Source organism: Rhinopithecus roxellana, chromosome 17, assembly GCF_007565055.1.
Source record: "Rhinopithecus roxellana isolate Shanxi Qingling chromosome 17, ASM756505v1, whole genome shotgun sequence".
Classification (NCBI taxonomy): domain Eukaryota; kingdom Metazoa; phylum Chordata; class Mammalia; order Primates; family Cercopithecidae; genus Rhinopithecus; species Rhinopithecus roxellana.
The window spans coordinates 19,047,965-19,075,000 of NC_044565.1; the positions used below are offsets into that span (position 1 = coordinate 19,047,965).

Sequence of the window (27,036 nt, forward strand, 5' to 3'; positions counted from 1 at the left end):
GCCTCCCGAGTAGCTGGGACTACAGGCGCCCGCCACCACCCCTGGCTAATTTTTGTTGTTGTTGTTGTATTTTTAGTAGAGGCGGGGTTTCACCGTGTTAGCCAGGATGGTCTCGAACTCCTGACCTCGTGATCTGCCCGCCTCGGCCTCCAAAAGTGCTGGGATTACAGGAGTAAGCCACCGCGCCCGGCCCATGTACAAAATAAAGCACCCAGAACTTTGCACCTGGACGTATCAACATTCAACAACCTTTGTCCTAGGAACTCAGGGAGTTCACACCAGGCTTTTAACACCCCTGAGACTGAGGAGGGAAAAGGCTATAACTGGCAGCGACAGCTGGGCCTAGTATAACGCTAACTCCAGTTTTGGCCAAACCTCCTCCGACACACACGTGCAAAGCCACATTCTCACGAAGAGGGGGCAAAACATTTACTTTCTGGGTTTAACCTTCTACCATCTCAAACCAACTGTGCCAAAAACTTCCCTCTTCACCAGGATTCATCAAAAAACGTATATTTCTATTTTTACCGATTTTAAGAGAATAATTAACTGCTCTATTTTTACAGAAAATACACAAAGTGATACAGTCCAAAGACTAATACTCAGACGAAATCAATTGCTAAACATTGGCGGGGCAAAAGAGGAGACCACGCAACAAAAGCACGGACAGGCAACTTTCGGCACCGCGGGAAAGCCCGGACCAGGCTGGGGCTCGGCCTCTCCCGCTTCTTGCTCGGTAGTCCGGGAGCCCCGCGGCTCCCCGAATTCCCCGCCCTCCGCCCCTGCGGACCCGCCCTGGAGGCCCCGCCCCAGCCCCGCCTCGTCGCGACGTCAGTTGTTGTGTCTCAGCCCGGCCGCGGCAGCCCCTGATCTACGGCTGTGAAGGCTACGGCCGCGGCCTCCGGAGGTGGCGGGGGTGCTGGGGACCCGTGCCGCGACCGGCGCCGCCCATCCGAGCGGGGCGGGCCTGAGTGGCCGGGAGACAGCCGGGTAGCCGCCTGGAGGAGCAGTCTTGGGGCCTGTTATTGGTTTTTTTCCCACCGAGACCGATTCCCTCTGCGGAAACCGCGACGCCCATCCTGGGCCGGGCCGCGGTGCCAGTCTGCCTGAGAGGCGCCGCCCGCCTGCCGGCCCGAGCTAACGTGGAGCCGCCGCCGTGCCCGCCGCGCTTCTCGCGGAGCCTGGGCGGTCGGCGGGACCTGGGGCCTGGGCTTCGGGCGCGGCGCTGCGGCGGCCGCTCCTCCCCGCGCAGGACACGCTGGGCCCCAGGCCTGGCCCGGCAGAGCGCCGCGCCCTCCTGACCCGCGGCCGCGGGAGTCCGGCCCCCACGGCCCCTCGGGCCGGGGCCTGCAGCCCGGATCCCCGCCTCCTGGGCGAATCTGAGTTATTTTTTGGTCCCTCCCCCTCCCCCTTGAGATCGCGGCACCGGAGGGCCGACCCCGCCACCTGGGTCAGTGTCCCCCGCAGAGGGAAGCGTCCCTCGTTTTGTTCTTCCCCGCGAGCTCTCCCCGCGCCCCTCGCCTTTCGGTGCTTAATGGATGGCGGTTTTGAGTTTTTCTCATTTATTTTTGTCGCCTCTTGACTGGGAGGCCCGGCGCGAGGCTCTGCGCCTCTGCGTCCCTCGTCGCCACCTCACACCCGCGCAGATCCCGTCACCTTCCTCCCCGTCGTGGATGGCCGGCCAGTGACGGCGCCGGGTGGCCCGCGCGTGGACACGGGGCCCTCGCCCAAGCTGCCACCGAGCTGCGGCCTACGCCCTCGACCCTTCTCTCTCCCGTATTCCGAGCTCTCTGGAAAGAGAGGAGACGCCAGCGAAGATGTGGCTGAAGCTTTTTTTCTTGCTCCTTTATTTCCTGGTCCTGTTCGTCCTGGCCAGGTTTTTTGAGGCCATTGTATGGTATGAAACTGGCATCTTTGCCACCCAGCTGGTGGATCCGGTGGCCCTGAGCTTCAAGAAGCTGAAGACCATTTTGGAGTGCCGAGGGTTGGGCTACTCAGGGCTGCCTGAGAAGAAGGATGTCCGGGAGCTGGTGGAAAAGTCAGGCAAGTATCGAGCTTCCCCTAGGGTCGCCTCCACCTGGGAGAGGGGACGACCTGTACCTCCTGGTACCTGGCTGTTCCCCCAGAGTGAGGCCTTCCCTGGAAGAGTTAAAGCTGCCCAGGTTTCTTCGTCCAAGCTTTCTACAATCAAGTATGCGGATCCCAGCTTTGAGGAGGAGGCTGAAATTACTTGGAGGGGTGTTGGTGTATCCGTTTAAGGTTATCGTAAAATGACAGTTTAAAGTGTGGCTTCTTAGCATTGTTTACTAAGTTGAGTGATTTTCTCAAAATTCAGGAATATGAACTAGTTACAAACTGGAAAGCATTATTTGTCAGTTGAAGTTCATAAAAACGTAAGAAAAACTCCAAAACGTTGTCTATCAATAGTAGTATTTGTCACGATAGTAATAATAAGGTACCCAGAGTGGGGACACATCTTTGGAATACTTACTATCAGAGGCACTTGGGCCTAGGATTTGAATGTTAAATCATGAGTTTGAATATAGACAGTGTACACCGACTTTAAGTCTGAGAAGGAGAGTAAGTCTGAGTAAGACAAGCATTTTGTATAAATGCTTGCCATGTTCGAGTTTATATTATATTTCTGTTAGGATTATTTTAATTTGCATCTTGGATGTAAAAAAAAAGTTTTTTTTTGTCTTCTGTGTCACAGGCACCCTTGCATTGTTTAATGGGTTGAGAAATATAAGTGAAATAGTGCTGAGAGAATATTCAATGTCTTAAATAATGTGTTTTTAGTAATTGTGGGTTTTGGTAGGATTGGGTGAGAAATATGATTACTTTTTTTCACTGCTGGACAAAGTATATCTTTGTTTGGATATACTTCCTGAAAGTGGAATGTAATTTGAGAAAGGCTTTCTGCCTTGCTGTAGGGAGCAGCTGAAACTGATGGTTATCTTTTTTTGTTGTTTCAAGTATTTCTGTCAGCTGTCTTTTACAAGACAAATCTTTTCCTTCTTTAGTAGGCTATAGACATGTAGCATGATAGACAAGAATATGAACTCGCTAGCAGTTTAACACTTGGATATTTGTAGGTTGTGGGTTATAAAACTCATATCTCACTGTTAGGATAGAGGAGAGGAACCCACTCTGCAAAAGTGATAAATATTTCTTTAGAGAAAATATAAAATCGTGAATTATTCTTGCCCCTTGTTTGCTGACTGGTTTATGGTGATTCTTATTTCTACCATAGGGGGAAGAAGTGGAGTAATTAGGGTAACAGATCACTACTAAATAAACTCTCTTGGTTTAGAGATGAGAAGTGTCTTAATTACTAAAGCCATCATTTTTTTATGGAAAATAATTTGATCACACATTTTTTTTTCTTTTGACAGTTATTTATTATTGCCTTCTTTCGGGACTAAAAGTACTTGGCACATTGAATGTATTAGGAGTCCACATATAAAACTTTAAGACGCACAGCCCAGTATGACACAAATCACACATTTTATGGCAGAAAAGTCATGGTATAGCTGTTTAAAAATTTAATTGTTTATTGTGAATGGTTTTGCTGCTATCATGGTGCAGTGCTTGGTTTCTCACTGTTTAATATTTAAGGCAAAAGTTAAAATAATTTGACTTTAGTGTTTTCCTTTCCTTTTTGTTTAATGATACAAGCTCTAAATTTACACTGTAAATTTGTATATGAATGTGAAGTTTGTTCTAACGGGTAAAGTTCTAACCTCCAAGTCATACAAACCCTGTTGCTCTTTTAAGCAGGGCTGATGGCAAATTCTGTGAACCCAATTCTACATCTTTTAAGTAAGCATATGAGCCATACTGTTTAAAAATGTATATGAAGCCTGTATGTGTCATACGTAAAACTACATAATTAATAAAGTGGTGCTTTTTTGGAGTGGTACAAATTTGGTAATTTCCTAATAATTATGTGATAACCCCACTAAAATATAAGCCCTATTCTATAAGAGATAGATTTTTGTCTATTTTGTTCACTTTTGCCTGACACGTAGGAAGTTCTTACTATATACTTACTGAATGTATGACACCTAAGTGGGTATATCCAGGTTCTACTAGTAGCTCTTGTCTATAGAATACAATGAAAGTACAATATCATGTGATTCTTAACAGTGTAAAAAATGGAATTACTGAAATTGGGAATCTAGGATTCTTGCAACCTTATTGGTGTTACTCTTTTCCTTTCTTTAGGTGACTTGATGGAGGGTGAGCTCTATTCTGCTCTCAAGGAAGAAGAAGCATCCGAATCGGTTTCTAGTACCAATTTCAGTGGTGAAATGCACTTCTATGAGCTTGTGGAAGACACAAAAGATGGCATCTGGCTGGTTCAGGTATGAAAAGCAGTGATAATTTGATATTTTGAGAACCCTAAAAAAATTATTTTTACTAAAATAGTATGTACCAGCCAGTGACACTTCCGTGTACTTGTGTCTTGTTTCTCACACATAACTCAGTTCTCTTAGGGAGGTTCTAGTATCTTCTTAAAAAGGTTTTGGAGACTGAGGAAAATGAAAATTGACTAGTGGGAAAGAGAAAGTGGGGGATGGGGGTCAACTTTTTGTTTAGAATCCCCAGAAGCAAATCTATTTTAATTATTGGACCTTTGTTGAATTGAGAAATACACATATATATCCCTTTTATTTAGTGATTTGCACTGTTTCTCTCAGTTTTTGTTACCTCCAGTTTTTAATTCAGTGGCCTGAATAATTTTTGTATGTAAGTAAGAACCCTAAAGTAAAAGTAAAGGAATCATTTATTAGGGAAATAGCCAATTTGTGACTATAGAGAAGCTGTTGTGGAAAATGGTGGGGGTGCTCATTACATAACTCATGATGATGAGATTATAATTTTTTAACCCTCGTTTTTATGATAGCAAAACTGTGAGACTTACTTAGCATATTAGAATTTTAGAGCTATGAAGGACCTTAAAAATATTTTATACTTTCCAAGATGTAATTTATGGCGAGTGGGCACGCATTATCGTTTACATATTTTAATTTAAATTAGAAAAATTATATTAACATGTAAATTTCATAAATTTTGCTTAGGAAGGACTAAAGTTATTTACATTTTAAAACTGTACATTCACTTAAAGTGACATATCAAGTAAATTAACAGCATGAATGTGGCTAAAATTATTAATGTAGTCTGTGAATGGCTGAAGCTTGGAAATTGTATCAGACTAACCTTTTCTGAGACTCTGAGAGGTGAAGTAGCTTGCCCAAGGTCATGGAAGTAGTTGGTAATATTGAACCAGGGTGAAACCCAGATCTTCTGATTTCTTGTCCAGTACTCTTGTCATTTCACCCTGGAGTAGGCAAAGTTTGATTCAGGGCATGAAAATTAAAATAGTTTCTTCATGTTTCTTTCTGAGAGTAAAGACTGCAAATATGGTAGGAAAAGCTTTGAGTTCAGAGACCTTAGTTGCAGGTCTGGTACTGTCACTGACTAGCAGTATGATTGTGAATAGGTATATTTTTCTGTTGTACATGACCTCAAATAAATACATATACATCTAAAAAGGATAAAACAGTAGTCCTCTGTGCTAAAGGGTTGAGGTTTGGGAATTCTTCCAGAGATGACATTGTTTATTCATGGCCTTTCTTTATTGTAACCTTCCTATTGCATTTGTCCTTTTACCTTCCAGATAATCTAATTCAGTAATTTTAAGTTCAGCAATGGGAGAGAATGCGAGGGTATAGGTGTAGTCCATACATTATCTGTTTAAATTTTAATTTATTTCTGTGTTAATGAAGTTGAAAAATAAGCTGTAGCTTTTTTAAAGCTTTAATTTATAAGTATATTGTTATTCCATTTCTTTTCTCTGGTACTTATTTCTAATAGTCTGATTGAGAAAGACACTGGTTTTGATAATTTTAGATTTTATTACTGAGGATGAGTTGAATAGCCAGTCCCACTGCCCTGCGTTCAGTGTCTAAATGTTTGTCATCCACATTGACTGATCCCATGGAAATAAATGGTGAGGATGTTGCACACCCTTGAAACTTGGAAGGGCCATGTCAAAAATCTTGAGTTCTTTTGCTATATAGGCTGCTGCCTATAGACAACAAATACATTCTGGTTCAGTAGTTAGCAGTATATTCTTGGCTTATAAATGATCTACTGTTTTTGATGTCCTGTTAAAGATATTCATGAATTAAGCTCCTGTAGTAAATATGTGACAGCATTCATCAAAAGTTTATTTAGCAGTTGTGGGTGTGTCAGGCCCTGTTCTGGGCCCTAAAGATAAACCAGAAACACATACCAAGCTAAGTCCTTGCTCTGTCAGGTAGCTCACATTCTAGTTGGGAGAGGCAGACACCAAATAAATATTTAATATAACATCAGTTAGTGGAAAGTACTAAGAATAAAAATGAGCAGATTAAGGAGAGGAGAGTGGCAAGGAATTCTCTGGTAAGGTGGCAAATGAAGTAAAGAACAAATAATGATAGTAAATGGTAGCATTGTAAATTCTAGTTGCTAAATTTTTTTTCTCTGAAAATATTTTTAAACCTCATAGGTATTAATAGCTGAAAAACAACTCTTAAAAAATAGAATGTATTTCTATGGTTTTCTGTATATGGAAATGATGCAGTAGGACACCTACTTAATTTTTCCAATGATGCTCAAGGTTTGCACTGACCACCACTGTCTGGCTTGTGTTCCTTGAGGCCAGTGGCTTACATCTGTCAAATGGCTGGCCTGAGTCTGAAAGAACAATCTCTGTCTGGACAACTGAGAAGAATGAGATTGAAACCTTGTCCGTGGCACTGTGAACTAGCCAGCTAAGCCAATCAGCACAGCCACCTTGGTTTAAGCCCTTAAAAGAGGGTTGTATTTTTTTTTAAACTATGCTTAAAATTGAAAATATCTACTAGAAACAGAAGAGAAATGTCTCCATTGCTTGCCATTCTTTCAGCTCAGATCATATATATTAATCTATTGTAAAGGATAACTTTCAAGAATTCAGTTTTTAACAATTTGAATTGTTGTTATTTTCTGTTTACAGTAGTCCCTCCTTATCTGAGGGGGATACGTTCCAAGACCCCCAGTGGATGCCTGAAACCATGGATAGTACCAAATCCTATATAATCTATGTTTTTTCCTATACATACATACCTGTGATAAAGTTTAATGTGTAAGTTAGGCACAGTAACAACAACAACTAATGATAAAAATAGAACAATTATAACAATATACTGAAATAACATTTATGTAAATGTGGTGTCTCTCTCTCCGAATATCTAATTGTATGTAGCATTTTCAGACTGCAGTTGACTGCAGAAAGTGAAACTGAGGATAAGGGGAGACCACTGTATTTTAGAAGAAGCTGACTAATTTGTTCTCTGTCATTTGTTTTAAGTCTATGAGGAGTGTTTTCATAGATGAAGATGCACAGATGCCAGCCAGTTCAATCCTCTTCACATTTTCAAGCTTTTCCAGGTCCATTTTACAATATAGTCTCTGTAACGTGAACAGAATTAATTTTAGTTTTCAAGGTAGCAACATACGTATGACATCTTTACCAATGACACACTGTGATATACATGAAGAACCAAGTGCTCTTTTTTCTAAGTTATTTCTAACGTTGTTTTTCTCCTTTGTTCCTAACCCAAGCTCATATCTTTCATTAGCTATTCATTTAACAGTTTTGTGGATTCTTTGGCCCCAGTCTTCATAGCATTACAAATAGAAGATGGTTACTTTTCTTTCAAAAGACCCTTAGTCAGAGAGGCAGATGGCACATTAGATAGGCTTCTGAGGTGGAGAAGTTAGCATAATTTATGGGTTTTATGGATTTATCCTCCTCTTAACATTTCTATTTCTCTGTTTTGACTTTTGTCATAGTTCAAAGAAGGACATATTTGTTGCCTACTGGCTGTGTTACATCATACAGAATTTAAAGTCACTGGAATTGTAGCAGTGAGAAGCATCGTATGATTTAAAATAAAGCTTTGGGTCAATATTTACTGAAGTATTACATCAATATATTTCCTGTTTGGCTTACAAGAGTTAATAGCTGATTTTAAACTTGTTTATCTTTGCTCCTAGACAATAGTTTTGTTCGAGGAGATTCTAAATTACGTATTTCTTTCTTGACGCTACTATGGAGGTGAAACACATAGCAAGCCACTTTATCTTATATTTTGTAGTGGTAAAAAAAATTTTATAAATTCATAAAGAATACAAAAAATTAAAAGACCACTGTTTTGTTTTTGTCAATCACTTGTCCTTACTCTTAATGATTTTATATAGTTTGCATGTATATACTGGGTTGCCTTATGATTTTGAAAGTAGAGACTCCCTATTATAATGAAATACTGAGAATGCAGAAAATATCATAGCACAATGCTCTTATTGTTCCAGGGAGTTATGTTACTTAACTAAACCTGGATGTTATTATATGGAGATTAACAATATTAAAAGGGGTATGCCACATGGTTTGATCAGTGATAAACCTCACCTCTAAATAATGGGCATTTTAAAATGCACTGAATTAGACATCTTTATGTCTGACTGCGGTCAAGAACATTAATATGCAGTTGCTTAGCAGAGTACTATTTATGCCACTGTTTGTCCAGAAAACATCTTGGTACAGGTTGCTGGGGAAGGGACGTTGATTATAACAGAACTCAGAAGCTTAAGAGTCTTTCCTTTAGAGACTCTGTGTAATCAGAACTAGAAGAATGAGTTATTAAACTGTAAGAAGCTGAAATTGTTCAGTTTGACATAAATAGTTATTGAGCACCCATATGAGCTGGGCACTATATTAGCTGCAGGGACCACAGTGGTGAGCAAGTGTGGGGATGCCAGAGGCAGATATCCTGGGAAAGGGAATGGAAAGATTGTTTCACTTCTAGCCTGTGTTGCCAGGTCTGTTCCAGACCTGGAACTCAAGCTGTACTTCTAGTCTTTGAAAATGTTCCCCACATACAGTGTTCCTTCCTGAGCTGCTGAGGAAAATGTCTCTCCTTTTAATGAGACCAGCCATATGAATGCTACTCAGAATCATCATGCATACTTCTAGGATATGAGCTATAAATTGGGGACTCTTACTGGTATGACATAGTGTGTGTGTTTGTGTGTGTGTGTGTGTATATATATATATAAAATACATAATATATAAGGCATATATATATATTAGGCTGAGAATATTTTTTGTGCTCTGTGACTCAGCTAGATTAGTTATTTTGTGAAAATATTCGCATTTTTATAGTGGTTGGTTAATTTAAACTCCACCAGATTTAATTTATGCTAAACCTTCAGTTGAATTATATAACTATATAGGACATTGGACAAATTTTTAATTGCATAAATATAGCTGTAAAGTAATATAAAATGCTTTCATGCAATGCCTACAAGATTTTTCATTTTTGTGTAGCTCAGTCAGGGATCCTTAAACTCTTCAAAAACAAATGCTAGAACAGGTTGCTGAATAAATAAGGCCCTGGCATTGAACATTGTCTTGTACCTGCCCCAGGTACAAGTATGTTCCCAACTCTTTTCACTCACTTCTGCTATCTCTGCTGGAACCAGGCCATACCTGGGAAGAACCCCTCTCATTCCTCCTTCTTTTCCTAACTTTGGAGCTCTTATCACATGTCTCAAAGATACCTGTGCAGTGAACAGGGTCTTCACTGAAAGCTGCCTCCAGACTTAGGAACTAAATATTTACACTGGCGAGGCAACCTCTAAACTCCTTGGAGCAGTGTCATTCTGCACACAGACCTGAACTGTTTGAGTTATTTGCAACCTTGATCAAGAAATGGGATAATGCCTGAAAAGTGAGTTATTTTTGAAAGAGGGCAAACAGTAAAGAGTATGGTAGTATGCTTGCACACATACTTCTTAATCTTCCTAAGGAATCTGAAAAATAAATTAAACGTATCTTTGATTAGTTGACCAAAAGAACTACCAGATTGACTCTTGAGTGGTAGCAATAAAAATAAAAAAAAAGAAAAGAGGCAGCAGTAGTCTGCTTTGTTTGATCTTCCTGATTTTCTAGGTACAACCTTTTTTTCTTTCTTTTTTTTTTTTTTTTTTTTTTTTTTTGAGATGGAGTCTTGCTCTGTTACCCAGGCTGGAGTACAGTGGCACAATCTCGGCTCACTGCAACCTCTGCTTCCCAGGTTCAAGTGATTCTCCTGCCTCAACCTCCCAAGTAGCTGGGATTACAGGTGTGCGCCACCACGCCTGGCTAATTTTTGTTTTTTCAATAGAGGTGGGGTTTTGCTATGTTGGCCAGGCTGGTCTTGAACTCCTGACCTCAAATGATCCACCCACCTCGGCCTCCAAAAGTGCTGGGATTAAAGGCGTGAGCCACCGCGTCCGGCCTCCTAGGTAAAACTTATAAAGTACTTTGGGGCCAGAGAAAAATGTAAAAGCTAGGGACTTACTGGGTAGGGTAACTGGTGTAAGCATCCTTCAAAAGAGCTTTCACCTATTAAGTCCATGTCCCCCAGATTGCCTTCTTCCTGGTTACTTCAACTGTCTGAGTATTTGAATAAATTGTATCTGCCTCAATAAGACCACTTATTTTCATTAAAAAGTATATCAAAACCATGGTTGGGTGCAGAGGTTCATGCCTAGAATTCCAACACTTGGGAGGCCAAGGCAGGAGGATCACTTGAGGCCAGGTATTTGAGGCTGCAATGAGCCATGATTGAGTGACTGCACTTCAGCCTGGGGAACAGAGTGACACCCTGTCCCTTAAAAAAAAAAAAAAGTAATATCAAAACCATTTGCCTAATGCCCTAAATTGTGTATATGTATTCATTAAGCCTCAGGCTTATGTGATAAGGTGTTATGTATGCATGTGTGTCTTGGTAAGTATGAGGATGGTAGTGGAATGTCACGGGTTATTTGGCACTTCAAGTCACTTGTCATCACCATGTGCTGTCTCTTCTGCTGCCCTCTGACATTTGTTAGACGTTCTAGCAGAGAGACCACAGATGAGGTGGCTGCACCACCTCTTGTATCTCCCAAGGAGTTGACTGTCAGCACTCATTTTACTCACCTACCTGCAACTTCACTTCCTGGAGGCTTTGTGAGTGTGAAAATGGTCCTTCCTCCCAGAAAGATTAGAGGTCCCCAGAGTATTATGTTGTAATTTTGAATTGTATAGTATCAGTAATATAACATTTATGAAAATAAAATTGGCCTATATACCCTGGACTTAAACAGATGGTTTCATGATGACTTTAGACATTTTTGGCTTTCCTTTAACTTCCCATTTAGTTATTTTTTATGGTCTTGTTTTTAATGTTTTTTGGTTTTTACTGGTATCTGCATTGAAATTCTGCCTTCATTAAAGGCAGGAAGATTAGGAGATAAAGAGAAAGGTATTAATGATTAGAAAGGCTGACATTTATAAGAGAAGTCTTAACATATTTTGAAGGTCTTGCTCTGTCACCCAGGCTGGATTGCAGTGGCACAATCTCTACTCACTGCAACCTCCACTTTGCAGGTTCAAGTGATTCTCATGCCTCAGCCTTCTGAGCAGCTGGGACTACAGGTGCCTGCCACCACGCCTGGCTAATTTTTGTATTTCTAGTAGAGACGGGGTTTTGCCATGTTGGCCAGGCTGGTCTTGAACTCCTGGACTCAAGTGATGCACCTGCCTCGGCCTCCCAACATGGGATTACAGGCGTGAGCCACCACACCTGGCCTCCTTTTCTTTTCTTAAGATTCTTTTTCTTTTCCTAATCCTAATTGTGTTTGAAAGCTCTTGCAAATTTGAAGTACAAGTTCAATAATGTAAAATTCATTATGGTAATTATTTTTGTATGTTAGAGCCATTCATGATTGTTAAGCAAAAAGCTTAGAAGTAGTAGTATTTATTGGTTTAGTCAAAACATCCTTTAATAGAAAACATGTGTTTGACTCTTGGCTCCATAATTATACTTTTTAAACAGTGAAATTTGAACTTGTTGAACCTACATGTGATAATTTTTAGTAAGCTTTATTTGGATTATTGTTTAAAATTTTCTTTTCAGATCAAAGAGAAATTATTCCAAGGGCCATTTTCTTTCTGTGTAACTTAATTAGAGAGAAGAGGCCACGTTGTGGAGAACATGGCTAGCTTTTTAATACAGTTTTGACTCCCTAACTCTCTTTGTAACTGCCACAGAGTGTGGGAGAGTTTAATTTACTTTTCAGTGTTTTAAGTCTTTTTTCCTATTGGATAGTTGCTCCTTCTATAACAATTGTAATGATAATGTGATGATACAGTAAACAATAACTGGGAACAGAATATCTTTTTTTTAAGTGAAATTATATTGTTGATATAAATGGTTGGTTTGACTCCATTTTAGGTAATTCAAGTTCCTTTTTCTCTTTTTTTGGGAATAGGTCATAGCAAATGACAGAAGTCCCTTAGTGGGCAAAATTCACTGGGAGAAAATGGTTAAAAAGGTGTCAAGATTTGGAATACGTACAGGCACATTTAACTGTTCCAGTGATCCCAGGTAAGTTGATTAGGCAATTCTTAGAATTTGAGTCCTGACCAGCATCTTTCTTGTTTGAAAAGGACAATGATACTAGAAGCCTGCTTGAACTGAAAGCTTATTATAATGTGTAGCACACTCTTAGTTACACAGGTGCTTGATTAATAGTTTTTAATAAACTGGCAGTTAATTACTTTTACTCTAAGGTCTGTCTCTGTCTTTTCTATCTCCCTCTCTCTCCCTGTCCCTTTCTTTGGCTCTTCTGTGTTTTTTCATGGCTTTAGGTGATATCTCTGTGCTGATCTAAATCTTCTTCTATCATTCTGACCTCTAGTTTGCATTTCTTTGCTTATTTCCATTGGCTCTGCAAGTATCCCTAGATATTTTCTTTTCCCTGAAACCTAGTATCTGAAATCAGATTCATTCTCTTTTTCTTTAATCATCCATGTATCCTTCTACCTTTCTTTTTTTCTGTCCTTCGCTGGTTTTCCCCCCATTTTCTCAAATAAGAATCCTCAGAGGTGTTTTTGTTTATGTTTTGTTTTTTTGTCATCATTTCCAGTATTCAGTCTGTCACATTATTTCTTGTTTTATTATTCCATTATTTCTTCTTTGAAATGCCTTTTTTTTTTCCATTTCTCATGCTAACAAGTTATAACTTAGACTCATTCATTCATTTAATTTTCCATTTGGTGAATATTTAATGAAAGATTAGCATGTACAGCATGTTTTTGTTTTGTGTGGACGAGGAGGCATATATATATATGTCAAAAACCCCACAATATTAGCTAGTTTCTAACGTAGGTAGATATGCCTGACTTACATCCTTTATATGTGTTAGCCGTAATGGGCAACCCATTGGTTGTAGAAAACTCTCCTAAACCATGACTATACCTCCTTTCCTTAGCCTTACATTTACTTCTCTTCTGCTTAGAACCCCTGTTTTGCCTGCTAGTAATATAAGGTGAGATCGATGGTAGAGTTCCCCTAAGAGTTGGGAATAGGAGGGAAGTTCCTGCATCTCTTAACTCACATTTAGTCTCCTCATCTACCTGCAAAGCTCTCATGCTCATCTTCACCACAGAGTCTTTTTTTCTTTTCTTTTCTTGAGACAGGATTTGGCTCTGTGACTCAGGCTGGAGTGCAGTGGTGTGATCATAGCTCACTGCAACCTCCAACTGATGGAGTGGCTCAAGTGATCTTCCCACCTTAGCATCCCAAGTAGCTGGGACTATATGCATGCATCACCACACCTGGCTAATTTTTATTTTTTTTTTAGAGATGGGGTCTTGCTGTGTTGCCAGGCTGGTAACCACAGAATCTTAATCACATCCCATTGACTTTTTGTTGAAATGTCCAAGATAGCTTAAGTCTTAATGCTCTTTTGAAAAGGAAATCATTCTGATCTCCATCCATCATTTACCAAAGACTTAGGATTTGATCTGATTCCATCATTTCCAAATAGAGTCTAAGTGAAAGGTCTTTGTCTCCCTCACTGATTTTTACAATACTAGAACAAATGATAATGCTGATATTTAGATTTTTAAATTTATGTCAAAAGTCAGTATTCATATCACTATCTTCTTTTAAAATACTTAATGTATTTTTAAAAACTCAATGGAACTAAATAATATATTTCAAACATTATAGTTTATAAATATATTAGAAAACATCAAATAAAAACACATTTTAAAACTATATAAAGTTGAATACATTAATTAAAGTCTAATGTTATTAGATAATAAAGAATTCAAAAACACAAAGTAAAAATAATCTGTTAAATATGAAAAACTGAAAGAATGATTAGGTGGGGGCAGACAGATCATAATCTTATAAATCAGAGTGCATCAGAAGTGTCATAATTCAGTCTAGTGGATTTTAGTGCAAATTTGTTTAGCTCTTCTTTTAAAAAGCTCTGATTCTGTATTAGCTGAGAAATGGTGAAGAGATACATATAACCTAGCTCCAGATGGTTTTCTCTAAATCCTTCATCTTCAAATAATCCTAGCTCTTATCTACAATTGAAGCAATGTTTTTTTTTTTGAGTAACTTTTTGCTTTTTTGTTGATTGTAGCTATAGTTTTTGTTATTTAAAAAAAGTACTTCTAATCAACTTCATCAGAAAATGATTTTGTTGCACAGTGACTTGTACCAGTTCCAATAATGTGTCCATGACTCCTCATTTGGAAAGTCCTCCAACTGGAATAAGAACTGTTCTTGCCATAGAAGCTATGCTTAGTCAGGGTCATTTTTTTCTTCTTTTGATGACTATGGAGATAGAGAAGAACAAAATTTAGAGATACAGAAAAGAATGTTCAGAATTTCAATGCAGGGTATAAGTGGGCAGAGAATAGTGTTATTCAGGAAGTGTTTTAATCACATATTTTGAGTAATTGAGTCATCATCTTGATTTTGGAGTTTTAAAAATACCAAAAGTCTGTGCTGCATTCTTTGACTGTAGTCCCTTCTCTGGGGTGGCCTCTGGGCAGCTGACTTCAATATGCTGGTACCACTGTAGAGCTATACTTTCCTTACCTGTTTAGCTCTTGCCTTAGTCTGTTTTGTGTTGCTGTATAAGAATATCTGAGGCTGAGTGGTGGCTCATGCCTGTAATCCCAGCACTTTGGGAGACCAAGGCGGGTGGATCACCGGAGGTGAGGAGTTCAAGACCAGCCTGGCCAACATGGTGAAACCTCATCTCTACTAAAAATACAAAAATTAGCCGGGCTTGGTTGTGGGTGCCTGTAGTCCCAGCTACTCGGGAGGCTGAGGCAAGAGAATCGCTTGAACTCAGGAGGTGCAGGTTGCAGGGAGCTGAGATTGCACCACTGCACTCCAAGCCTGGGTGACAAGAGCGAGACTCTGTCTCAAAAAAAAAAAAAAAAAAAAAAAACCTGAGGCTGAGTAATTTATAAAGAAAATAGATTTATTTAGCTCACTGTTCTGCAGGCTGTATAAGAAGCATGGTGCCAGCATCTGCTCAGCTTCTAATGAGGCTTCTGTGCTGCCAGAACATGGTAGAGAAGGTCAAAGGGGAAGTGACCACATGTGAAGGGCATGTGGCTTTATGTCAACCCACTGCAATTCAGTCTTGCCAGAGCTAGCACTCACTAACTTGAGAGCAGCACTAAGTATTCATGAGGGATCCGCCTCCATGACCCAGACACCTCCCACTAGGCCCCACCTCTCAACACTGCCACACTGGGAAGAAAATGTCAACATGAGGTTTGGTGGGGACAGACAAACCGTAACCAAACCAGAGCAGCTCCCTTAAGAACATTCAGGACTACCACTTCAGAGCAGCTTCTGACGCTGTCTAGTTGTAGCAACTTTAATTTCTTTCCCCATATACCCAAAAGGAGTGGCCTTGCCTGGCTCTATTTCTTCTCATTCCCTAACCAACAGATCGATTTCGGAGAGCTTTTCCTATGAGGTTCATACTCTGTAATTTTTTTGAGAAAATAGGAGATGAGGTGGTAATGATGTGTGTGGTTAGGGTTGGGGAGATGGGGGTTGGTAAAGAGAAGATAGAGGACATGGGAATTGCAGGAGGTGAGTGGTAAACAGGAAGCCTTATGGCAAGAGTGTCAGGGATGGTGGCCTGTGGAAAAAATGGGGAAGGAGAAGAGAAGGGATTGCAGAGAGAGCCAGGAAAGCCAAGGAGGCCACTGACCTTGTCTGAAAAAACAGCATACATAAACAGAAATGTTAAGGTTTCTTTTTCTTTCTTTCTTTTTTTTTTTTTTTTTTTTTTTTTTTTTGAGATGGAGTCTCACTGTATTGCCCAGGCTGGACTGCAGCGGCACGATCTCAGCTCACTGCAACCTCAGCCTACTGGGTTCAGGCGATTCTCATGTCTCAGCCTCCCAAATAGCTGGGATTACAGGTCCACGCCACCATGCCCAGCTAGTTTTTGTATAGTAGAGACAGGGTTTCACCATGTTGACCAGACTGGTCTCAAACTGCTGGCCTCAAGTGATCCACCTGCCCTGGCCTCCCAAAGTGCTGGGATTACAGGTGTAAGTCACCGAGCCTAGCTCTTTTTAAATATAGCATGCCACATCAGCAACTGGAAGACCAAAACTCACAAGCCATGTTTCCTATCATTTTTAGTCTTAAAATTCTCTAAGAGATCTTAAAAGGTCTCTAAGAGAACTCAAAAGGTTTAGTTTAAAAACTAGAGGATATTTTCATGGTATTGTCATTGAATTTATTCAGATTGTAAAAAATAAATTTGAATTGGCAATAAAAGTTTTTATATTGATGTAAGGTAATACAACATTATTCTATCTGGAACGATAAAATTCTTACTTAGCTCTGAACTGAAAAGAAAGCACATAATATGTTTGTTTTCTTATATGAAGAAATGTCTGCACTTAGAACTTGTTCATTTTACAAAGTAAGTTTTCTGTCAGAAAGACTGTCATTTAATTTATGACACAAATCAGAGGCCACAGTAGGAAGATAAAATGGATGGCCAAGAGTTGAAATGTGTCATCACAAATATCATGTGCAATGAAAACGTTAAAGATACTTGAAGATATTTAAGATATAAATAAGACAATTGTCCATATGCATTTGACTTGTAACTTTTTTGGGATAGGGTAAAAATAGAATTCATGTCAGTCAATGAATTATTATTTTGCATTGAGTAGAAGATATTTATTTTGTAGGAATATATACTTTTCAGACCATTTCAGTTAAAACAGTAATGATATTAATGGAATCTGTCTTATTAAGGAAGTGAATCAACTCAACAAGAAGCTAAGAGTCACGGTCTGTGATTTTGAGTCACCTAGACAGTTTTCCAGAATCATCACTAACCTTGTCTTAAAACATAGCATCTTGTCATCATTTATCTTAAACTATATCACAAAATCCCTGAGATAAAATTAGTCATATTATCATTATAAAGCCATATGCTACCTACGTCAAGACTCTTCTCTCTTCATCTCATTATATCATGTGTAATATGCTTATTTAATAAAATATAATCCATGCTAAGTAAAGCATAATATCTATGAGTTTTACATCAATATTCTGAGTAGCAAAATGAGAAGTCAGATATTTATTACTATGCATATACAAATCTGTAACAAATAAAACGTATCCATGTGGTAGATTGTCTTTTTTTACAATTTTATTGAGGTAAATTTTACTTAAAAATTTCACATGGTAGGTTTTGGGAAAAAAAAGTACTTTCTAAAAACGAAAGATTAACTCTTCTGTGTGGTACATGAAAAAAGAAACTAAAACGAGCTAAAACTAAAAACAAAAGGCAGCCTGGGCAACATAATGAGGCCCATCTCTACAAAAAATTATTTTAAAACTTAGCCTGGGATGGTGGCATGCATATATGGTCCTAGCTACTCAAGGAGGCTGAGTCAGGAGAATTGCTTGAGCCCAGGAGTTCAAGACTACAATGAACTGTGATTGCATCAGTGCACTCCAGCCTAGGTGACAGGGAAAGACCCTGTCTCTTAAATAAAATAACTAAAAATTTAAAAATAAAAAACAAAAGGAAAATATTTTCACTTACAATCTCTTTACTGGGATACAACAGCTGTTTTCATTTTTCTTTTTTTTTTTTTTTTTTTTTTGAGACAAAGTCTTGCTCTGTCGCCCAGGCTGGAGTGTGCCAGTGGCGTGATCGCAGCTCGCTGCAACCTCTGCCTCCCAGGTTCAAGCAGTTCTTCTGCCTCAGCCTCCCAAGTAGCTGGGATTACAGGCGCGCGATTGCCATGCCAGCTAATTTTTGTATTTTCAGTAGAGATGGGGTTTCACCATGTTGGCCAGGATAGTCTCAATCTCCTGACCTTGGCCTCCCAAAGTGCTGGGATTACAGGTGTGAGCCACTGCGCCCAGCCTGCTTTCATTTTTTAATATTTCTTTTCTCTCATTACCTAGTTTTCTAAGGGGAGATGGATGTCACAAGTCTCCTAGCAAGAACCTGTCAATAGACAGGTTTCCAAAAGGAAGACAGTCCTGACCCTACTAGATAAATCTAGTAAACGAATGATTGAATTTTAGTTAAATTCTTCTGAATATACTCTGCTGTAAAATGGGGATCATTCTTGAAGTGAACCTCTTAATCTAAATACTTCCTGTTTTTGTTTCCTCACTCCTCTTCATGATCTTCATTGAAGAAATAAGAGAATACAAACATATATGGGGCTTGCAGTTGCTCTTTTCTTGGTTGGCTTTTGTTCAGATTACTTTGTAGCAGTCAGGCATTGTGGTAGTTGTTAATTAAATGAGTCAGCATGACTGCTACCCTCAAGGAGCTTGTACCAAACCAATGACTCAGCCTTAGGATAATCTGTTTTCTTCTCTTTTCTCCACCCATCTGGATTCTAACCATCCTTCAAGACCTAGTTCAATTCCTGAACCATTCATGAAATCTGCACCATCCCAAACTTTGAACTTCTTTTGCATTATTTAGCAACAGAATATATAGTTTTATCTCTCTTTTGTCTCCTTAATAGGATTTTAAATTCCTTCTGAGCATGAATTATTCTTATCTTCTGGATCTTAGCACATAACGCAGTTGTAGGTACATAAGAGATGCTGAAGTAATTGCTGATTCCTTTGAATCAGGCTTTTCAAGATACACTTTATTAAAAAAAAAAAAAAGAAACATAGAAATACAAAACAAACTAGAAAAACAGAGCTTGCTTTTCACAGCTGCCAAGTAGTGGTACTACTTTTTGATTATTTGGAGATTATTTGGTTTTGGGAACAGGTGCTAAAGAAATTTATCGGGGAAGATAAATTGATTGCATTACAGCCTAGCTGCTTACTTACAGTTTCCTCTCTTATAGATATTGCAGGAGAAGAGGCTGGGTCCGATCCACACTCATTATGTCTGTTCCACAAACAAGTACTTCAAAAGGGAAAGTCATGCTTAAGGAATACAGTGGACGCAAGATTGAAGTAGAGCACATTTTTAAATGGATAACTGCTCATGCAGCTTCTCGGATCAAAACCATTTATAATGCTGAACATTTGAAAGAAGAATGGAATAAAAGTGATCAGTATTGGTTAAAAATATACCTATTTGCAAACCTTGACCAGCCCCCAGCTTTCTTCTCTGCACTAAGTATAAAGTTTACTGGAAGAGTTGAGTTTATTTTTGTTAATGTAGAAAATTGGGACAACAAGAGTTATATGACAGATATTGGCATATATAATATGCCGTCATACATACTTAGAACTCCTGAAGGAATTTACAGATATGGAAACCACACAGGCGAATTTATATCCCTTCAGGCCATGGATTCATTTTTGCGCTCATTACAACCTGAGGTAAATGATCTGTTTGTTTTGAGCTTGGTTCTAGTTAATCTTATGGCTTGGATGGACTTATTTATTACACAAGGAGCTACCATCAAGCGATTTGTGGTTCTCATAAGCACTTTAGGGACATATAATTCTCTATTAATTATTTCCTGGCTACCTGTGTTGGGCTTTTTACAGCTACCTTACTTAGATAGCTTTTATGAATATAGCTTAAAATTGTTGAGATATTCCAATACAACCACACTGGCTTCATGGGTAAGGGCAGACTGGATGTTTTACTCTTCACACCCAGCCCTGTTTCTCAGTACATACCTTGGACATGGTTTACTAATTGATTACTTTGAGAAGAAGAGAAGGCGCAACAACAACAATGATGAAGTCAATGCCAATAACTTAGAATGGCTATCAAGTCTGTGGGACTGGTACACCAGCTACCTCTTCCACCCGATTGCTTCTTTTCAGAACTTTCCTGTAGAATCTGATTGGGACGAAGACCCTGACTTATTCTTAGAGCGCTTAGCTTTTCCTGACCTTTGGCTTCACCCTCTGATACCAACTGATTATATTAAAAACTTACCAATGTGGCGATTTAAATGTCTTGGAGTCCAGTCTGAAGAGGAAGTGTCAGAGGGGTCTCAAGATACTGAAAATGACTCAGAAAGTGAGAACACAGACACTTTGAGCAGTGAGAAGGAAGTATTTGAAGATAAGCAAAGCGTACTTCACAATTCTCCAGGAAGAACAAGTCACTGTGATGCTGAGGCTTGTTCATGTGCCAATAAATATTGTCAGACCAGCCCATATGAAAGGAAGGGGAGGTCATATGGATCATATAATGCTAATGAAGATATGGAACCTGATTGGTTAACTTGGCCTGCTGATATGCTGCACTGTACTGAATGTGTTGTTTGCCTAGAGAATTTTGAAAATGGATGTTTGCTAATGGGGTTGCCTTGTGGTCATGTGTTTCATCAGAATTGCATTGTGATGTGGTTGGCTGGGGGCCGACATTGTTGCCCTGTTTGCCGGTGGCCTTCTTATAAAAAAAAGCAGCCATATGCACAACACCAGCCCTTGTCGAATGATGTCCCATCTTAACCATGTGCAATTTGTCCTTTATAAGCTTTGAGTATCTTACAGCTTGCCTTTTTAATGTTAGTCACAATGTTTTTGTGGTTTGAAGTTGTTTAATGTTAGTGCAGTGACAGGAAATACACATTATGCTAATGTTGATGGCAGAATTTATTTGGTTGCCTTGTGTGTTAATTGAATGCATACTTAATTGTAAAATGTTTTATTTACAACATTGGAAATTCAGAAGTTAATGTTTTTTGTAAGCACAAAAGAAGTATGATAGAAATTTATCCTAGCAAGACTTTACAAGATAGGATCAAATTCTAATGGAATTGAGCCGGTTTCTTATCCTAAATGTTTCCTCCCTTTTTACAATCTCTGTCCAACACCTCTTGGTTAAATAATGTATGCTGTGAGACATGAAATTAAAACAGACCTATGAAATAAATTATTTTAAAACCAGAAGATTACAGATTTTCCAATGTTAAATTTTTTTTGATAAGGTGGCTGAATGATATAGGTGTTTTGCTGGTTTGTTAATTTCACAGGTAGATCAAACATGATTCTTGACTCATGTTGGGGAGGAAGACAAAATGTTGCTGGCACTTGCTGGAAGTGACAGTTCACCTTTTAGCTTGGTTAGCTTTGATGGGAAAGAATTTCATGGTGGGCTTTTGAAAAAGTACTAAATAATTTATTAGTACTTAGCACATTCATCTAAATAAAATCAACTGTAGCATATTAGCCATGCATAAATTATGTTTTTTCTGACTTCTACTTTTGAAAGTTTTTAAAGCTACAGAAAGCTATAAACATAGTACAGTGAACATCCATTTCTTTTTATCTAATTTCACCAAGTGTTCATATTTTGTTATATTTGTTTTATCTCCTCTCTCTCATGTGTGTTTTTCTTTTTTTTTTTTTTTTTTTTTTTTTTTTCTTTTTGAGATGGAGTCTCACTCTGTCGCCCAGGCTGGAGTGCAGTGACACGATCTCGGCTCACTGCAAGCTCCGCCTCCTGGGTTCACGGTAGTAGCTGGGACTACAGGCGCCTGCCACCATGCCCAGCTAATTTTTTTTATTTTCAGTAGAGACAGGTTTTCACCATGTTAGCCAGGACGGTCTCGATCTCCCGACCTCATGATCCGCCCGCCTAGGCCTCCCAGGTGCTGGAATAACAGGCATGAGCCACCGCGCCTGGCCACTGATCCTTTAGAAAATAAATTTCAGTCATCATGATGACTGAGCCCTAAATATATCATCACATATCTAAGAACAAGGACATTCTTTTATGTAACCACTATACCATTATGACACTCAAGAAATTTAACATTGACTGAAAAATAGCTAATGTATATAAAAATCGATACTCCCCAATTGCTCCTAAAATATCCTTTATATCTAAATGTTTTTGTTTTATTTTTATTGTGAACTCAGACATAGTTGATACATTAGGTTTGGTCTCCTCCTTTACATCCTTTACAGTAATTCCCCCTGCCCCCACCTTTTTCTTTTTCTTTTTTTTTTTTTTTTTAAAGACAATTTCACTCTTGTTGCCCAGGCTGGAGTGCAGTGGCACGATCTCAGCTCACCGCAACCTCCGCCTCCCGGGTTCAAGCGATTCTCCTGCCTCAGCCCCCCGAGTAGCTGGGATAACAGGCACCCGCCACCACACGCAGCTAATGTTTGTACTTTTAGTAGAGACTGAGTTTCTCCATGTTGGCCAGGCTGGTCTCAAACTCTCCACCTCAGGTGATCTGCCCGCCTTGGCTCCCAAAGTGCTGGGATTACAGGTATGAGCCACGGCGCTTGGTCACGGCCCCCCTTTTAAAAAAGTAGACTTCTTTGATTTCTCTCTGGTGTTCTGTTTTATTTTTATTTTATTATTATTTTTTCTTTTTTTGAGACAGTGTCTCTCTCTGTCGCCCAGGCTGGAGTGCAGTGGCAAGATCTCAGCTCACTGCAACCTCTGCCTCCCTGGTTCAGGCGATTCTCCTGCCTCAGCTTCCCGAGTAGCTGGGATTACAGACATGCACTGCCATGGCATGATCTCAGCTCACTGCAACCTCCGCCTCCCTGGTTCAGGTGATTCTTGTGCCTCAGCCTCCTGAGTAGCTGTGATTACAGACGTGCACCACCATGCCTGGCTAATTTTTGTATTTTTGGTAGAGACGGGGTTTTGCCATGTAGGCCGGGCTTGTCTAGAACTCCCAGCCTCATGTGATCTGCCTACCTCGGCCTCCCAAAGTGATGGGATTACAGGCATGTGCCACCACGCCTGGCCAATTTATTTTTTATTTTATTTTATTTTATTTTATATTTTATTTTATTTTATTTTATTTTATTTTATTTTTTTATTTTATTTTATTTATTTATTTATTTTATTTTATTTTATGTTATTTTATTATTTTATTTTATTTATTTTATTTTTTAGAGACAAGGTCTTGCTCTGTTGACCATGCTGAAGTGAAGTGGCATCAGCATAGCTTACTGCAGCCCCAAACTTCTGGGCTCAAGGGATCCTCCTGCCTCAGCCTCCCAAGTAGCTGGACCTGCAGGCTCGAGCCACAGTGCTACATTTGTTTGTTTGTTTGTTTGTTGTTGTTTTTTTCAAGAGTTGGAGTCTTGCTCTGTTGCCTAAGCTGGTCTTAAACTCCTAGGCTCAAGCAATCCTCCCGAGTAGCTGGGGTTACAGGCACAAGCCATCATGCCTTGCTAGTTGCCTTTTCTGTTACTAACATTTTTGGAGACTACAGGATGGTTGACTTACAGAATGCTCCACATTCTAGATTTGTTTGTTTCTTTCATGATTAGATTTAATTAAAGGATCTTGCCCTAGAAGGTATGTACTTTCCATTTGTATGGCATCAGAAGGCACATGTGAGTTTCTCCCATTATTGGTGACATTTGGTTAAAGTGATATTTGCCTTATCTTCCCATTCTAAGATACTTTTTCACTTTAAGAAGGAGTCTGTTGAGACTATGCAAATATCCTGTTCCTCAACAATCTAACCCAATGACTTTAACATCTGTTGATTCTTTGCATCAATCAGTTATTAAATAGAAGTTGCAAATGGGAATTTTATTTCTTTATTTCAAGACAGGGTCTTGCTCGGTCACACAGGCTGCAGTTGCAGTGGCATGATCACAGCTCCCTGCAGTCTCAAATTCCTGGGTAGCTGGGACCACAGATGTGTGGCACCACATCCAGCTAATTTTTGTATTTTTTTTTAGAGACAGGGTTTCGCCACGTTGCCAGGCTAGTCTCAAACTCCTGGGCTCAAGTGATCCACCCGCTTTAGCTTCTCAAATTGCTGGGATTATAAGCATGAGCCACCGTGCCTGGCTAAAATGGGGGGTTTCTAATACCATCATTCATTCTACATTTATTGGCTTTTTGTGAACAAGAACTTTCCATTTTTCTTTCACACTTTTGATTCACAGATTTTTTTAAATACCCTATGTGTTAGAATTTATTATTATTCTTGATTTTCAAATCATCGCAGATTTGGCTAGAGGGAGCCTCTCTAAGCCTACTCTTACGTCCTATTGACAGTCCCTTTAATCTTGAAGCACTTCCTTGACACAAGGTATCCTAAGTTCACTTCGTATTTTCCCTGAGCCAGCCCTGTAATCAGCCATTTTTTCAAAGTGCCCATTCCATGGTAGACTTTTAAAATCCTTAATTGGATGCCCCCCAAAATGGCAAGAAATTTTTTTCATTCTGAATTGCTGTTGGACTACTAACAAACATTTTTTCCCCTTCAAAACTCATTGTGTCTCACTTTCATATGCTAAGGAATAATAAGGCCTAGCAGTTACTTTGTATTAATATTTGGGAGTTTTTAAATAAAAGTACAAGCACTGCTTCTTGTGCTCTAATTTTACTTTTGAAAAAAGTAATCATTCACAGTTCTTAAATATGAGCAAAAAACAAATTAAAAAAATTTTAAGTGCCCATATTATTGTAAATGTTAGTGTTTCCCAAGATTCTGCCATTGGTTCATTGATTTTTTTTCTCTCTTCATTGGATGTCTCCTAAATCTACATATCTAAGCAAAGGTCCCTCCTAGATCTTCACTTTCATTTATAGCTATCTGCTGGACAGCTCCTCCTGGATGTTTTTAAGTACTTAATAACCCTAAAAGAGCTTTTTTATTCATTTATCCCATTCCCAGTCATCCTCTTAATTAAGGTCCTGATTTCAATGAATGAAAAATTATATGTATATACACGTGTGTATGTACGTGTGTGTGTGTGCATATGCATATATAAACACACATGCATGCATATGAAATGTACACAAAAGCATAGAAATTTTTTAAGAGAATTAAAATTTCTCCAGTATTCCAGGACATACATTGGAGACTACTAACTTGGAAGATAAACCAATCTCTAACACTGGCTTTCAAGGTTCATAATCTGCAACTGGCCTACCTCTTATACTCATCGTGACACTCTATTCTGCTTGTGGCCCAGGCTCATGCTCTGATTTTTCCCCAGGTTGGTGCTTTGCTATTCCCTCTACCTGATATTCTCACCCCTTCCTCTGTGCTTTGCCTGGCAAATTCCCACATTCTCCAGAAATTCTGTCCCTTCCTACCCATCTTCTCCTTCCTCACCAGGCTTATAAAGAGACAAAAATATACAATGGACACTCAGGTGAATGTCACCCAAGTGATCAGACTTACCATCATCCTATGTGTGCCCTTCCTCCATATCCCAGTGATACCATGTACATGCCTGTCACGCTTAGCTGCATTGAATTAAAACTCTTGTGTATTTGGTGAGCTCCTTTATGGTAGGAACTGTTATCCATCCAAGTATCCACAGTGAAGGCACAAAATAGACATAATACATTTTCAACGTTAGATAAGCAATAAAAATACTACAATGAGATCACAGGGAAAATAATTGCCAAAGTTACATGTCTCCAGGCGAGCTTGACTCATCGCTTAATTGTCAAGCACAACAAGTAATAATGCTTTTGTCAGATTTTCCTGGAGGTGGAGCACTGAAGGAAATATTTAAGGTTGACAGACTCTAAACTTTAGCTGTGTTTAAAAGTTTGAATTCTTAGAACAACCTATTTCATGTAATGAGCTATGGATTTCAAGTATGTGGGCTATGTAGTTACTGAACTCTGTGGTTAACTCTAATAGTAGGTAGGACAGATTTCTTCTGATCAAGAGTCTTTCTTCTGTCTTCTCTAATAATTTCTTGTGTAGTCTTTTCTTTCTTTAAGGATAAGCTCCCTGAGGGCAGGAGTAACACTATAATCTACTCTTATATCCTTAACATATTAGACTCAGAGTAGATATTCAGTCAATAATTGTTGGCTTGAACTTCAAGAATCTATTTTATTTTTTCCCTGTACCAAACTGTTATTTATTTATTTATTTATTTATTTATTTATTTATTTATTTATTTATTTTTGAGATGGATCTCACTCTGTCACCCAGGCTGGAGTGCGGTAGCACGATCTTGGCTCACCACAACCTCCTCTTCCTGGTTTCAAGTGATTCTCCTGCCTCAGCCTCCTGAGTAGCTGGGATTACAGGTGAACACCACTGCACCTGGCTAATTTTTGTATTTTTAGTAGAGTCCCCCGATGTTGGCCAAGCTGGTCTTGAACTCCTGACCTCAAGTAATCAACCTGCTTCAGCCTCCCAAAATGCTGGGATTACAGGCATGAACCACTGCGCCAGCATTTGCCAAACTTTTTTCTATCCATTTAGAATAGGTGGAAAAGATTGAAGAAAACAGATTGTATTTTTAGTGCCCATTAAAAGAGACAAAATATTTATGGCCTGTTCCAAGACGAAAATCTTAATTTTTCCCCATAGTTACATACTTCTTTTTATTTATTCCTTACATTGTTTGAGAGCCTAACAGATTATTTATGTGATCTTTCTCCTTGTTCTCCCATGTTTTTCTCCTTGGCCATTTTATTATTCCTTAACATTCTACCAAAGGGACATGAGGTAGAGAAAGATGAGATGTTAGGTCCTTTTTGCTATTGGATCTGATTAAAAACTCAGAGAAGAATAAATTGAAATTTAATTGTTAAAATATTTTTGAATCATCTGTGTTTTAATCATTCTTGTTCTTTGTTGTCAATAATTAAATTTATTGACATGATCAATTTAGGCAATCTTCTCTTTTCTTTTTTTTTTTTTTT

At 39.1% G+C, this 27,036-nt stretch overlaps 1 protein-coding gene across 1 annotated transcript; it reads left to right on the forward strand.

Moving 5' to 3' along the window:
* Positions 1-837: 837 nt before the first annotated feature.
* RNF103 (ring finger protein 103) lies at positions 838-21,322 on the forward strand. The gene is made up of 4 exons (XM_010368747.2): positions 838-2,043; positions 4,228-4,367; positions 12,388-12,503; positions 19,304-21,322. Exons 1-4 carry the CDS (start codon positions 1,818-1,820, stop codon positions 20,877-20,879), a joined length of 2,058 nt encoding a protein of 685 aa, XP_010367049.1. The 5' UTR covers positions 838-1,817; the 3' UTR covers positions 20,880-21,322.
* The last annotated feature ends 5,714 nt before the right edge of the window (positions 21,323-27,036 follow it).

Excerpts from the sequence above, each read along its gene's own strand:
- RNF103 (XM_010368747.2), top strand. The coding sequence starts at position 1,818 with ATGTGGCTGAAGCTTTTTTTCTTGCTCCTTTATTTCCTGGTCCTGTTC. Across the intron at positions 4,368-12,387 it reads ATGGCATCTGGCTGGTTCAG|GTCATAGCAAATGACAGAAG; the intron begins GTATGAAAAGCA and ends TTTTGGGAATAG. Across the intron at positions 12,504-19,303 it reads AACTGTTCCAGTGATCCCAG|ATATTGCAGGAGAAGAGGCT; the intron begins GTAAGTTGATTA and ends CCTCTCTTATAG.